Genomic DNA, 14,477 nt, shown 5'->3' with positions numbered 1-14,477 from the left:
CCCCAACAGCCTCATCTCTGATAACACCAAAAGCTTGTAGTCAATTCTCCCAGGTGACAGCACCCCAGCCTGCCTCTGGGTCCAGCCTTTCCTCTCACCAGTCTCTTGGTCTGACAGCCACATGGGGCTCCCAACCCTCAGTGCAGAGACGGGAGCCATGGACATCGCCAACCACACTGGCCTCATGGAGTTGCATGGGCCAGAGCCCCACACCCGCAGGAAAAGGAATGACAAGAAACTTACAGAGGCGGCCCTCCTGCAGTTCACGTTTCGGTCGAACACTGTGGCAATGACCAGAGCACTACAGAAAAAGAAAAGCAAGTCATTAGAAGGAAGCATGCAGAGACATAGACCTCATGACACTGACTAGGAACCCTGGTCTTTCATCTGCTTGCTCACAACTCACTCACCACAGCTGCCGAAATGCAAACACATACTATTAGAGGGCAGCACTGAGGATGCACACCTGAGCACAAGCCACAGTTGTACAGGCCTAAGGGGCAATGAGGGAAGCAGGGTTCCCAAAGGATGAAAACCGGTGGCACTGCCTGACCTGTAGTGGTGCAATGGGATAAAGCGTTGACCTGGAACACTGAGGCCACCGGTTCAAAACCCTGGGCTTGCCAGGTCAGGGCACATATGGTAGCTGATGCTTTCTGCTCCTCCCCTTTCTCTCTCTCTCTCTTTCTCTCTCTCCTTTCTGAAAAAAAAATAGGATAAAGCCTTTAAAAAGAAATTATTAAAAAAAAAAGAAATGAAAAGAAAGCCGGTAGCACTGGGAAAAATGGGGGTATGGGTGTGGCTCACAATGACACACAGGAAAAGGTACAGGCAGCTGGCAGAGCCCAGAGAGGCCTGTGGGAGCAACGACCCTCACACCATCCCAGAATGGTGTGACCAAAGACAGAAAACAGTCATTAGATGTCACTCAAGTCCTAGAGATGGCCAAGTTTCCCCCAGCCCCCAAGCCAAACCACAGCACGTTCAGAGAACAGAAGACCTTTCCAAGCTCAAATACTTGGGCTTCACTTAAATTTCTCTTCATTAGGTCATCACATATATGGTCTACCGGAAAGTTCAGTCCGTTTTTGGAATAAAACAAAATACAAATTTTTCTTACCGTCAATAAACTTTATTAAATAATATAATTGCCATTATTATTAATGATTTCTTGCCAGAGTGAGGGCAATTTGTATATCCCATTTTTGAAAAATGTTTTATCTTTTGATGCGAAAAATTAAATCAGTGCTTGTTTGATATCTTCTTCATTTTTGAATTTTTTGCCCTTCAAAAAATTTTGTAAGGACAAAAAACAAGTGATAGTCCGGGTGCTAAGTCCGGGAAGTATGGTGGATGCGACAGAATTTCCCAGCCTAGTTCTGCAATTTTTTGACGAGTCCCCAAAGCAGCATGTGGCCTGGCATTATCAGGATGCAGTATGATGTTCTTCCTATTGAACATCGCCAGCCTCTTTTCTTGGACTGCTGTCTTTAAATTATCCAGTTGCTGACAATACTCCTCCGAACTGAGCTTTTTCATTCGGTTTTAAAAGCTCATAATGTATTGGTCCTCAAATGTCCCACCATATACACATTCTCTTATTCAGAGTCAAATTTGGTTTAGAGGTGGAAGGGCTAGGTTTTCCAGGTTCACAATATGCCCTCTTCCTTACGATGTTTTCGTAGGTAATCCACTTTTCATCCCCAGTTATCATCAGGTTCAAGAAGGGCTCGATTTTGTTCCGAGCAAGCAGAGATGTGCATATGACGACTCGATCATCCAAATTCTTCTGACTTAATTCATGTGGCACTCATCTTGAATATTTCCACACCAATCCTATCTTCCGAATATGGTCCGAAATGGTTTGCTGAGCTGAATTAAGCCTTTCTGCGATCTCCGATGTTGTCAGAAAAGGATCTTGCTCCAACATGGTCTTAACATCGTCATCGATCAAAGATGGTTACCCAGAACGTGGCTTATCAGAAAGGTCGAAATCACCTGTTTGGAATTTTTTCGAACCATCTTCTGCATGTCCTATCAGAAACTGTACTTTCACCAAACACTTTCAATAAATTTCCACATGCTTTTGTAGCATTTCTTCCTTGTTGAAATTTGTAAAAATTACAATGGCGTAAATGAACTTTATCAGTAGCCATGGATACACTATCGCTTCACACATAAGACTAACATGAATCAACTTTTAGTTAATTTGCTACATCAGTATGTATACATTAAGAGATAAAAGTAGAGAGGCACATATGCGCCAAATAAACAAGTGCTTAATTGTTGAAACTTGTTGTGATAGAAATGAACAGAACTTTCCAGTAGACCTGATATAATTGTTACAGATAAACCAGGACTCATTTTAGTAACAGCAGAAAATAAAGTGATTTAGGGCAGGCTGCAGACAAAGTGTTGTTTCTAAGTATGACTTGAAAATTGGTATCTTATACCAGCCTACAGAGAAAATATTTTTAAAAACGGTATTTCAGACACAGGCAGTCCCCTACAACAGTAGTCCCCAACCTTTTTTGGGCCACAAACTGGTATAATGTCAGAAAATATTTTCACAGACCGGCCTTTAGGATGAGGCGGATAAATGTATCATGTGACCGAGACCAGCGTCAAGAGTGAGTCTTCTTTTTTTTTTTTGTATTTTTTTCTGAAGCTGGAAACAGGGAGAGACAGTCAGACAGACTCCCGCATGCGCCCAACCGGGATCCACCCAGCAAGCCCACCAGGGGCGACGCTCTGCCCACCAGGGGGCGATGCTCTGCCCCTCTGGGGCGTCGCTCTGCCGCGACCAGAGCCACTCTAGCACCTGGGGCAGAGGCCAAGGAGCCATCCCCAGTGCCCGAGCCATCTTTGCTCCAATGGAGCCTTGGCTGCGGGAGGGGAAGAGAGAGACAGAGAGGAAGGAGGGGGTGGGGGTGGAGAAGCAAATGGGCGCTTCTCCTATGTGCCCTGGCCGGGAATCAAACCCGGGTCCCCCGCACGCCAGGCCGACGCTCTACCGCTGAGCCAACCGGCCAGGGCCAAGAGTGAGTCTTAAACAGATGTAACAAAGGGAATCTGGTCGTTTTTTTAAAAATAAAACATCGTTCAGACTTAAATATAAATAAAACAGAAATAATGTAAGTTATTTATTCTTTCTCTGCGGTCCAGTACCAAATGGCCCAAGGACCAGTACCGGTCCACGGCCCAGGGGATTGGGGACAACTGCCCTACAGAGATGTCGCCTGTGGGCTAGCTGGGGCCTCATACCACTCAAATTCCCTTTCTGTACCTTGAATCTCTTCCAGCTCCCTGGGACGTTCCACTGGCATGTCCACATTTTCCAGTCTTTCTAGCCCAAGCAGCAGCTTCCTGAATCCGAGGTACCCCTGTAGCCAGTCAACCCCTGAGTCAGGCGGGCCAATGTCCCTCCTAAAGATGTCAGGGAAAACCCATTACCTGGGAAAGGGGAGTTAAAACTGCAGATGCAATTAAGTTTGCTAATCAGCTGACCTTAGATAGGGACTCCCTTGGCAGGCCTGTGTCATCAGATGTCCCAAGAAATGAAAACAGGCCTGACCAGGCGGTGGCGCAGTGGATAGAGCATCGGACTGGGATGCAGAGGACCCAGGTTCGAGACCCCGAGGTCGCCAGCTTGAGCGTGGGCTCATCTGGTTTGAGCAAAAGTCTACCAGCTTGAACCCAAGGTCGCTGGGTCCAACAAGGGGTTACTCAGTCTGCTGAAGGCCCGCGGTCAAGGCACATATGAGAAAGCAATCAATGAACAACTAAGGTGTTGCAAGCGCAATGAAAAACTAATAATTGATGCTTCTCATCTCTCTCCGTTCCTGTCTGTCTGTCCCTGTCTATCCCTCGCTCTGACTCACTCTCTGTCTCTGAAATAAATAAATAAATAAAAATAAAGACTTAAAACAAAAAAAAGAAAGAAAAAAGAAATGAAAACAGGAGGCAGGACAGGGAGAACCAGAGGGTTTCAGTAGGAGAGAGATGCAGCCTGAGGCTACTGGCTGTGAAAGTAGAAGGAGGGTAATGAGCCTAAGGTTGTGGTGCCTCCGGAGTGGAAACAACTGGAGCAGAAATGACAGGAGCGACTCTCCCCGGGAGCCACCAGAGGAACCAGGCCTTAAGCACCTTGGTCTATCCCAGTGAGACCTGGGTCAAACTTCTGACCTCTCCTAGGTTTTGTGTTTTTGTTTGTTTGTTTTTTTGTAAAGTGAAAGAAGAATCAGAACTCTGTGTTATATATTTCCACTTACAAGGCATTCCAAAAATGGCAACACTACCGAAACCAAAACCAGACTGGAGGTGGCCATGGGTTGGGGGTGGCTGACTACAAAGGGCAGAGGGCACAAGTGAATTTTAATCTACCTGAAAGCAAGGGCTCTAGACAGGCTTGAGTGATTGAGGGGCACACGCATTGGAACTCTCTCTGGGTGTTGGCCGTGTCTCCCACAGGGTGTGGTTGAGCAATTGTGAAACTATTGTACATGGAACTGCAGTCGAACATGAGAAAACACACTGTAAACACTAAGGACCGGGTGTGAAGAAGTCACAGCAAGGTCAGAGGCCAAAAGACCAGGGAACAGAGCACAGCTTAATGCCAGGTGTCCATGAGAATGCATGGCCTTCTAGGGTGGACGTGCACCTGGATACAGGAGGGAACCTGGGTCTCATACTCAAAATGCTATTCTCCACTAAGAGGAACACAGACTCCTGAAATACTCGATCCCAGGGACAGGGAGAAGAAAAAAAGATAAGCCTGGAACATCAGTCATGCTAGAAAGTACAGTATTCAAAAAATAAGGCCTGACCTGTGGTGGCGCAGTAGATAAAGCGTCAACCTGGAAATGCTGAGGTCACCGGTTCGAAACCCTGGGCTTGCCTGGTCAAGGCACATATGGGAGTTGATGCTTCCAGCTCCTCCCCCCTTTTCTCTCTCTCTCTCTCTCTCTCTCTCTCTCTCTCTCCTTCTCTCTCTCCTCTCTAAAAATGAATAAATAAAAAAAAAAAGTGTGGGTCCTATAGGGAGGACACAGCCTGCCAACCTGAAACAGACCCAATGGCCAAGGTGGAACAACCAAGCAATAAAATGAGCAGCAGCATTAAATGAAAACCCCAGAAATCCAAGAACTGCCAGAACATCCTCACTGACAAAAAAAAACAAACGATTAAATGAATAAAAGGAGGCAGGGGACACCTTTTCCTTATGGAAGAATGCGGTACCTCATATGGGCAGGACCACCAATGGGCATGAAAATGGGTAAAGTTTATGGAGAAACAGCAGTTATGTAGAGTCAAAGTGTCCCCCTAAGACATTTATTATTTATAAAGGAAACAATATGGTAACTACAGATCCCACCTTAACTGGGATCAAGGCCAGCATCCCCCACGGTTAGTCTGCAATGTGCCCCAAACGTGAAAGTGCAGGTGTACCACCAAGGGCAGCCACAGTTCAGCTAACAGTGGTGACACAGGGCTCCATCTCTGGTTTTGCTAGTGAGGTGTTAACATTGGGGAAGTTGGCAAAGGACTTACGGGAAACATTGATTTTTTTTTATACTTTTTCTGTTTAAAGTTAGTTTGAAATTAAAAGTTGTTTTGAGGCCTGGATCAGTTGGCTCAGTGGTAGAGCGTCGGCCCAGGGTGTGAAAGTCCTGGGTTTGATTCCCAGCCAGGGCACACAGGAGAAGCGTCCATCTGCTTCTTCATCCTTCCTTCTCTCCTTTCTCTCTCTCTCTTCCCCTCCCGCAGCCAAGGCTCCATGGGAGCAAAGATGGCCTGGGCGCTGAGGATGGCTCCGTGGCCTCTGCCTCAGGCGCTACAATGGCTCTAGTTGCAACAGAGCGGCGCCCCAGATGGGCAGAACATCGCCTCCTGGTGGGCGTGCCGGGTGGATGCCAGTTGGGTGCATGCGGGAGTCTGTCTCTCTGCCTCCTCGCTTCTCACTTCAGAAAAATACAAAAAAAAATAAAGAAAAAAAAAAAGTTGTTTTGGAAAGAAACTAAATATCTGAAGATTATAAAGCTCCAGTGTTAGTGCCTTGGGTCCTTTCTGTTATCACTCCTTTTACTAGTTGAAGTGGAAATAATTCCAGCAAAACTCTTCTAACAGAAAGTTACTCCCTTTTCCTCTTTAAATTCTTTATTACAAAATATAGCTAAAGTGAGATTTTAAAAAATACTGGGCTTAAGACTAAAGGGAATTCATCTTACTATATAGCAAGAACAGTTTAAGGTCAATCAATTCTATTTCAAGATCACAATAGTTACTGTTAATGAAATTTTTTAAATCATTAAGCTGAGTAAGACATGTATTAATGAGATCTTTCAATAACTAAAAATTATATAACTACCTCTGTTCTTAACAAAAAACATTTGGTATTTTAATCTAAATATATTCTCAATCAATGGAAATTTAAGTACTACATTTACATATTAACAAGAACTTCTTTTAACCCATAACAACCTAAATATTCTAGGAAATATATTAACCAGCATTTCTGCTATTCTTTAATATCTGACACAAGAAAAATGTGGACTTACATTTTTATTGACTCTGGGTGTATCCAATATATAAAAGTTCACATTTTACCCTACCTTGAAATTTCCTTCAATCTTAGATTACAATTTTTAAATGATGGAATACTGATTACTGACAAGAGAAGGGAACCAATATAAAGAAGAACATAAAGTCAATTGCCATCCTGTGAGCCTGTGAAGGTTACTGGCTAAGTTATGCATCAGTTTAGAAAATTACTCTAAGGCAGCCAGACCAGGAGCACCCATTCAACCCATTCAACCCCCAGACCACTGTCTGTGGACACTCTGGCCCTGCCCAGGGCAGGTTGAGTCCAATTTCCATCAAGCTTTACTTGGTGCAGCCAAGGCCACTGAGAAAGGTCACCAGATTTGTGCTGTGCCATCCCCTGTCCATCACAGTGCAGCAACTGAGTTGTCCAGTGAGCCCACCCTGGGGGACAGCCTACTCTGCAGAATGGAAGATACTTAGCATTAAGCTTTTAAGTTTATGTTGCAATTGAATCAAAACATTAATGAAAGATGGTTCTTTCTCATTTTGTCGTGTGTGTATTCCCTCCTTCCAGTCCCGTCCCTAAAAAAACCACAACTGGCCACCCCAGAGAAAGGTCTTTACCTTCCTCTCTCTCACACTTCATGCGCTCACCCGTGGGGACCTTCTCAGTAAGAACAGCATCAATCATGTCCACAGCAACCTCAGGCTTCTCTGCTCTATGCTCAACTTCAGGTGGGTTCCCTAGGCGGGTCCTTTGCCTAAGCAAAGCCCACGCTCAGTGTTTGTGGCCCCAGGACAATGATGCTCGAAGAGACTATGTGGTGAGAGTCCAGAAGGTGCTCACTTCTGAAGAACCCCCAAAGAAACAACTGTGAACAATGCAGACACACTGACCAGAGCTCCCACAGACTCGGGGACCAGCGGGGGAGGTTGCACAACACAGACACCACTCAGGCATCACTCCCCAGGCCCACTCCTGAGGGGACTGCAGGGCACGACAGAGGGTCTCACCCATTCTAACCAAGACAGCTTCTTTTTTTTTTTTTAATAAGGTATCTTTTTTCTTTTCTTTTTTTTTAATATTTTCTTTTTTTAAATTTATTCACTTTTTTTAGAGAGGAGAGAGAGAGACAGAGAGAGAGAGAGAGAGAGAAGAGACAGAGAGAGAGAAGGGGGGGAGGAGCTGGAAGCATCAACTCCCATATGTGCCTTGACCAGGCAAGCCCAGGGTTTCAAACCAGCGACCTCAGCATTTCCAGGTCGACGCTTTATCCACTGTGCCACCACAGGTCAGGCTAACCAAGACAGCTTTTATATTCACAAGTAAATGGCTTAAAATAGTTAATGCTTTATTCCTATATTAAGCAAACTTCAGAAACGTAGTAGGATAAATATAACAAAAAATACCCTTTTACAAACAACAGCTTTTAATCAAGTATAGTTGATCAAGTTAAATCAACAAATCAACTGCGTATATACCTATGAATGTGACAGGTTTTTAATACTGTTTTTGAGTTGGACTAAATTTAGAAAACTACTCAGTTCACTTTGAACAAAACTTGCTTATCTAGAAATACTAGTTAAGTTTCAAATAAAAACAGGTATGACAATCTTCGTTAAATATGAATATAAAAGCCCTCATGGGCCCCCTTGTTTCCTGTGCACCTCTAAAAGTCATCCTCAGCAAGATGGGCCAAAGGTGAGTCACATGCCTTTATCTCATGTTTTGGAGGGCCATGAGGAGCAACACTAAAAGCCAGCAGCGCACATGTCCGCCAGGGCTAGTACGTGTCACAGGTATATATTTTCACCTGTTTGCTTTCACTGCAGAAGTTTGGGCGATACTTCACCTGGATTTCCCAACACAGAGAAATGATCTATCAAATTGAAAGGGACTTTCTTTCTTGTCCAAGTCAGGGGTTCCGCCTAGACCTGCCCCGAGTCCCGGGTACCTGGTTTTTATTAGCAGGTACAGCAAGGAGCAGATCTCACCTCAAAGTCAATCTTTGTTAGTTTATATGTTTTATAGCAATAAAAAGAAAAATACACTTGTTATCTTGAGTAATAAAAATTCTATCATTTCAAGATTTAAAAAAATTTAGATATCAAACTAATTTATTAGCTATTCATATTATTTGAAAGCTGCAAATCAAGTTAGAACATCAGATCTGTCTATGGTGGAGTTCTCTTCTCCTTCCCTAGTAAGAATTAGAACTCACAACACAAGATTTCTCAAAGGACTTCAAATCACGGCAGAGCTAAAACAAAGGCCACGAGCAGATTTACCAGGTTGGTGAGGGGGTGCTGTGATCTGTAATCAGCATTAAATTTCTTGAAAAACAAAAGGGTTATCTTCCCTCTGAAAGCCGGCCATTAAGAAGGTCGCAGTGAGAACAAGACATAGCTTTGAGCAACACATGCCATTTCCTGATTTTTCAGGACAAGCTTGCCCTCGAGGAAGAGATCTGTGAGCCAATCCCCAGGCACTGCGGCCCCAGCACAGGAGGGGCGGGCAGCCTGCTGTCAACAGCGCTCAGTTTACAAGAGTTTCAGATGAGGAAATCATTGGAAGGTGACAACCAAGTAGCTTACAGGCAGCAGTGGGGCTCATTTTTTCTTTTTCCTTCTTGCAAATTAGCTTTCTGATTTTTGGTGAGAAGGTATTTTCTAGATAAGCACAACCATCCTGTACTATTTTAACTTCATGTGTTTCATTGTTCCTAAATTACACTTGACTTTTCAGGAAGCCCTATTTACTTTCCCACAAAAAAAAAAAATGGTTTCATATCTTAATTCACTATCTATAATCTCAGGAAATACAGGTTTTTCCAAACTGGCCAACACTAATTTGAAACAATTAAATTTGCCTAAAAACTTTCTTTTCAATATCAACAGAAATGGTCAGTGTACATTCACAGATGGGTTCCTCCAAGCTCCTTAGAAAGTGGGCAGCTGAGCCCTGAACCCACCCCTCACACAAGACTGTGAGGAGAGGGCCTGGCACAGCCTGGCCTCTGACCACTCACAATGTGGGTGCCCCGCGGTCAAGTCCTGCTGCCTCATTTGTCACACTTGATTCTTTCTACCAGAGGCTCACTTACAGAGTGACATTCTGATCTCTGCTAACTGTTGCAGGACCCACTGAAGAGTCTGTGAAAGTATAAAGACACCAACATTTTATCAAGTGCCAAGACTAATGGGCTTAAAAGCTGACAATTAAAACGTCATCACTTATTATAAACCAAAGGAAGCAGATCTTGAAAGACACACCCCAACCGATACTCCTGGGACAGGGAGGTGCAGGCCAGCAGCGTCCTCCAGACTCACCTGGCACAGTGACTCACCTGCCAGCCCACCCTCCCCACCCGCCCCACGCCTGCAGTCTAGATGGACCAGGAAGGGCTGGAGCACAGGCTCACTCAGAACTTGTCAAACTGGACTGGAAAACTTGCCGGGCGCAGCTCCAAAGGGCATTTGCTGATCCAATCCTGGGATGGGCACAGGGAAAGGGGATGAGAGGGGCCTTGTCAGGCAGAAACTCCACGCAGCCACTAACTCCCATATTAATTAAGAGAAACTAGAAAGGCTGAGCAGGAGTCTGGGGCGCCCTTGCCAGCCAGCAGGTGGTTTCTGTGTGTGACATTGTGTAAACTCATCAGCAACGCCTTGGGCATGCCCAGAAAGTCGAGAAAAAGTAACCTCCCCTGAGATCAAAGGGCTCAAGTGCAACCACTTGAGTTTCTGCAGAAGACGCTGGCCACCATCACAGTGAATGTTCTCTGGTCCCTCATATGTAGTAAAGGTCTTAAAATAAATACCAGCTCAGAAAGGTGAGTGTTCTGAACACCCAGCTCCACACCCTCCCATCACAGTCCAGACATGGCGGTAGTGGGTTCTGTGGGGCTCATCTGGAGAACCCGCAGGGCCCCACAGGACAGGCCTGGCTCCATCGTCCCAGCTACATCAGATCTGCAGTCGCTTTCACTGACGTGAGCAGACCAACGCTAGCTGTATACGTGGCCCACACAGACCAGTCACTGGGTTCTTCACAGCCCACTCCCAACACAGGCTACTCCCAGAAAACTAAGCACATGGCAGTTTAGCACTCGCCCAGTTGTGTGTCCAAAGACCACAGGGCACAGATCCACCCACGCCAGAATCCCCAGAACTGAGCCAATAACAACAACTCTTACACCCATGCCATGCTCAGGCCAGAATTAACACAGCAAGTCTTTTCAAAGACTGATATTTCACTTTATAAAATTTTAGCTGCTGAGATTAGTGTTTCCACAAATTCCAATGCTGCAGAAAGCAGAAATCACTTGCTTGTGGATAAAAGAGCCTCCTTTCCAAAAGCCAGGGACCTGGATGAGAAGAGAACCCTGCCTGACTGTCCCACAGACATCAGGGGGGATGTGAGGGGTTAGGACCATTTGCCAGTATCACTGCTCTCCACATGGAGACTGAGGTGCACTAGGTAAGAAGCTTTCACCGTAAGCAAAGAAGCATGTGTATGATGACTACCCGCCCTCTGTGCCCTCACCTTCTGCTGTCCCCAGCAAGTGCAGCCACACTGCATTCCAATTTTCTCTGCTGACTGATCTTCAGTCTTCAGACCTGCTCCTCCAAAAGGTCCCCATAGAAAAAGGAGGCACAGATTCCTACCAAGTTTACTTACTGCTCTGACAAATGTCAAACTGACAAAGAAGCGCTGGATTGTTATCACTCTGAAACGAAATGATTCCTTTAGGAGCCAGAGAGGTGTCAGCATCTCAGCACTTGGCAGCAGCCCAACTCTGGACAGATATCCTTGGTGTTGTGAGAATGACCACGGTACCTACCCACCCACAGCACTGGACACTCAGTGGTACAGTGTCACCTAGAGAAACATGACAGTACTGTGACAGCTGAAGCAAAAGGAAAACACTTGTTTATACCTTCATTTTCTAGTTACACAAGCCACTTCCAAACGGTGAGCAGCAGGACCAGAAGCAGCAGGAAGTGCCTTCCTTGAAGCCTTGCTAACACCAAAGCTCCTGTTCACAGAGCAATGGGATCACCGAGCTATTGACTGAGGAGCAGCCAAGGCTCTCAGGGATGAGAGATGAGGGACCAGGGATGAGGGATGAGGGACCAGGGAAAGATGAGGAGCAGGCAGCAGACTGGCTTCTGCCACGCTACCACAGGCCAGCGGTTACCCAGGACCACAGCTCCCTAAGACTATTGCCCTGTCACTCTGCCCTTCCCTTTGAGGGAGGGCAAGAGAGGAGGATCAGATATCTTTATGACTTCCAGGAAGCACTCAACTCCTTTGACTTTATCAGACTCCCCAGGCTGCTCTGTAGGCTTTGCTTTGGTATAAGTCAAGATCGAGAGATACTGGCCAGAGGCACTTCCTAGGTAGTAAACAGACCTGTGGTCCCTCTCCTGACCCCAGAAATGGTGAGAACAGAACGACCTCCAGTCCCCATAGACCAGGGGTCTCAAACTCAACTCAGCATGTGGGCCGCAGAGCAAGATCACAGCCGTTCGGCGGGCCGCACTAGGTCTACAAAAGGCAACTGTTACGCAACACTTTTCTCACTGCAGTTGAAAACAAAAAAAAATCAGTACAACAAGCACAATAGTACATGCAGTTTACTCAGTGTCACAAAACGACCAGAAACTGTAGTTCGCATCACAACTACTGTTAACTAAGCTAATATCTAGCTAGGATGCTAGAGAAATGAAAAATACAAGTAGGCCCCTAGGCTTACTTAATTTTATCCAAAATATTTTGAACTTCGTGGATTAGTCTGCGGGCTGCACAAAATTGTTTCGCGGGCTGCATGCGGCCCGCGAGTTTGCGACCCCTGCCATAGACTGTGAGCCACACTGACGGAGCTGAGGGGTCGCGAGAAGCCAGGGCTTCCAGAGCAGCCAGGCCCTGCGGCTGGTAGGATTTGCAAGTTCTCATCGCTCTCTTTGGGCATCACACACAGATCTCAGGGGGCATCTCCTAAACAGCTGTGGGAGGATAATTTGAAATCCATTTCCTAGTAAAAGTCATCAGGTGAGTGTTATGCTCTGTAACTAACGCAGAGACTGCCACCCTGCTTGGCACCCCTTCTTTGGCTACTTAATAAACATCGAGAAATAAAGGCCTGACTTCTTCAAGTCCAAAAATACAGTAACAAGTCAGAGTATAAAAATTAACTTCAAAATTCACTATACTGGGAACACATTTGTTTTGTATTTTTCCCAAACAAAAAAAAACAAAAACAGATCTTAAAAGTGGGGTACAACAGCAGTGGTACCCAGTTGCCTTGAGGGGCTCAGCTGGAGACACAAAACTAGAACCCAGGGCCACAGCTGCCACAAGGTCTGGTGGGGGGACCACCGGCCTGCTAGTTTCAGGTCTTTCTCCAAGAAGCCAGAGAAAGTATTTTTCCTGTCTCACAAAAGCTGTTCTTAAGAGTGGTTTTTGTTCCAAAGGTGTGAATGACAAACTTGTTAGTAAATGCTATGACTAACAAATATTCAAGTGCTAGTCCATAAAAATTAGAAAATGAGGCTCTGGCCGGTTGGCTCAGCGGTAGAGTGTCGGCCTGGAGTGCGGGAGACCGGGGTTCGATTCCCGGCCAGGGCACATAGGAGAAGAGCCCATTTGCTTCTCCACCCCCACCCCTCCTTCCTCTCTGTCTCTCTCTTCCCCTCCCGCAGCCAAGGCTCCATTGGAGCAAAGATGGCCCGGGCGCTGGGGATGGCTCCTTGGCCTCTGCCCCAGGCGCTGGAGTGGCTCTGGTCACGGCAGAGCGACGCCCCCTGGAGGGCAGAGCTTTGCCCCTGGTGGGCGTGCCGGGTGGATCCCGGTCGGGCGCATGCGGGAGTCTGTCTGACTGTCTCTCCCCGTTTCCAGCTTCAGAAAAGTACAAAAAAAAAAAAAAAAATTAGAAAATGAAGGCAAGACAAAACCTACGGCGGCTGTCACCTGAAGGCTTCCTTGTGTTCCCAAGGAACTCCTTCCAAGGTAAAAGGTGATAGCTGAATTTCCAAAATTTCTCTCAATAGAACACACAGACACTTAGAGCCCAGCTCCCCTGATCAGATGTCCCCTGCTTGTTTCCTCCACACAATCCCAGACACAGATTCCCTTCATCTAAGAATCTGCTAACACAGGCCAGCTGAAGCTTCCAGAATACTCCTCCTGAACACTTCTGGTCTGAGCTGCTCACCCATGAAAAAGGATCTTGAGCTGCTTCTTTTTAATGATCACCCTGCATCATTAGCTCATGAGCACCTGCCTCCTGCACACGGAAATCCATCATGCTGGCTGCTCCTCACACACACTATTAAGAGAGCATGATCCCAGCAACAACAGCAGAGGCAGATTTAATCTCGCCATGACTCCAGGCTTTACCTACCTTGAAATCTTGGCCACAAAGGGCTTCAGCTCCTGAGGCTCATAGGCACGTGCGAAGGCCCAGCACACATAGCAGGCGGCATCCCTGACGTTGGCACCCACACTGCAGGCACCCCGCTTCTCCTCGTAGGTCAGTGCTTTCAGGATCACAGCAACCACTGGGCAGAGGAGACAAAGACTGAATGGAGATTGCATATGTAGTTTTAAAGAAACAGCATTTATTATAGTCACACAACTGTCAGCACTCAGCAGAAGTTGGTAGAACTGATATGAGTAGTCTACCCTAAGGTCATTCTGTAAATGTGGAAGGAAAACAAAAACCCAGCAGTTCAAATCAGTTGAAAAAGTTCTTTAAAGTTGCCCAAAAGTACATGAAGAGCCCTGGCCGGTTGGCTCAGCGGTAGAGCGTCGGCCTAGCGTGCGGAGGACCTGGGTTCGATTCCCGGCCAGGGCACATAGGAGAAGCGCCCATTTGCTTCTCCACCCCTCCGCCGCGCCTTCCTCTCTGTCTCTCTCCTCCCCTCCCGCA

General features: G+C 46.3%; 1 protein-coding gene across 4 annotated transcripts in view; it reads right to left on the bottom strand.

Annotated features, from left to right (window-relative positions):
* Positions 1–14,477, bottom strand: part of TBCD (tubulin folding cofactor D) — a 194,120-nt gene that overhangs the window by 69,635 nt on the left and 110,008 nt on the right. For all 4 annotated transcript variants that reach the window (XM_066381665.1, XM_066381668.1, XM_066381666.1 and 1 more), the window contains 2 exons: positions 13,950–14,106; positions 244–301 (listed from right to left, as the gene is read on the bottom strand). In XM_066381665.1, coding sequence (XP_066237762.1) covers positions 244–301; positions 13,950–14,106 — 215 coding nt within the window. The remainder of the gene's footprint in view (positions 1–243; positions 302–13,949; positions 14,107–14,477) is intronic.

Source organism: Saccopteryx leptura, chromosome 4, assembly GCF_036850995.1.
Source record: "Saccopteryx leptura isolate mSacLep1 chromosome 4, mSacLep1_pri_phased_curated, whole genome shotgun sequence".
Taxonomy (NCBI): domain Eukaryota; kingdom Metazoa; phylum Chordata; class Mammalia; order Chiroptera; family Emballonuridae; genus Saccopteryx; species Saccopteryx leptura.
Note: the sequence above shows the minus strand (reverse complement) of the source record. Positions and strands in the feature narration are given on the sequence as shown.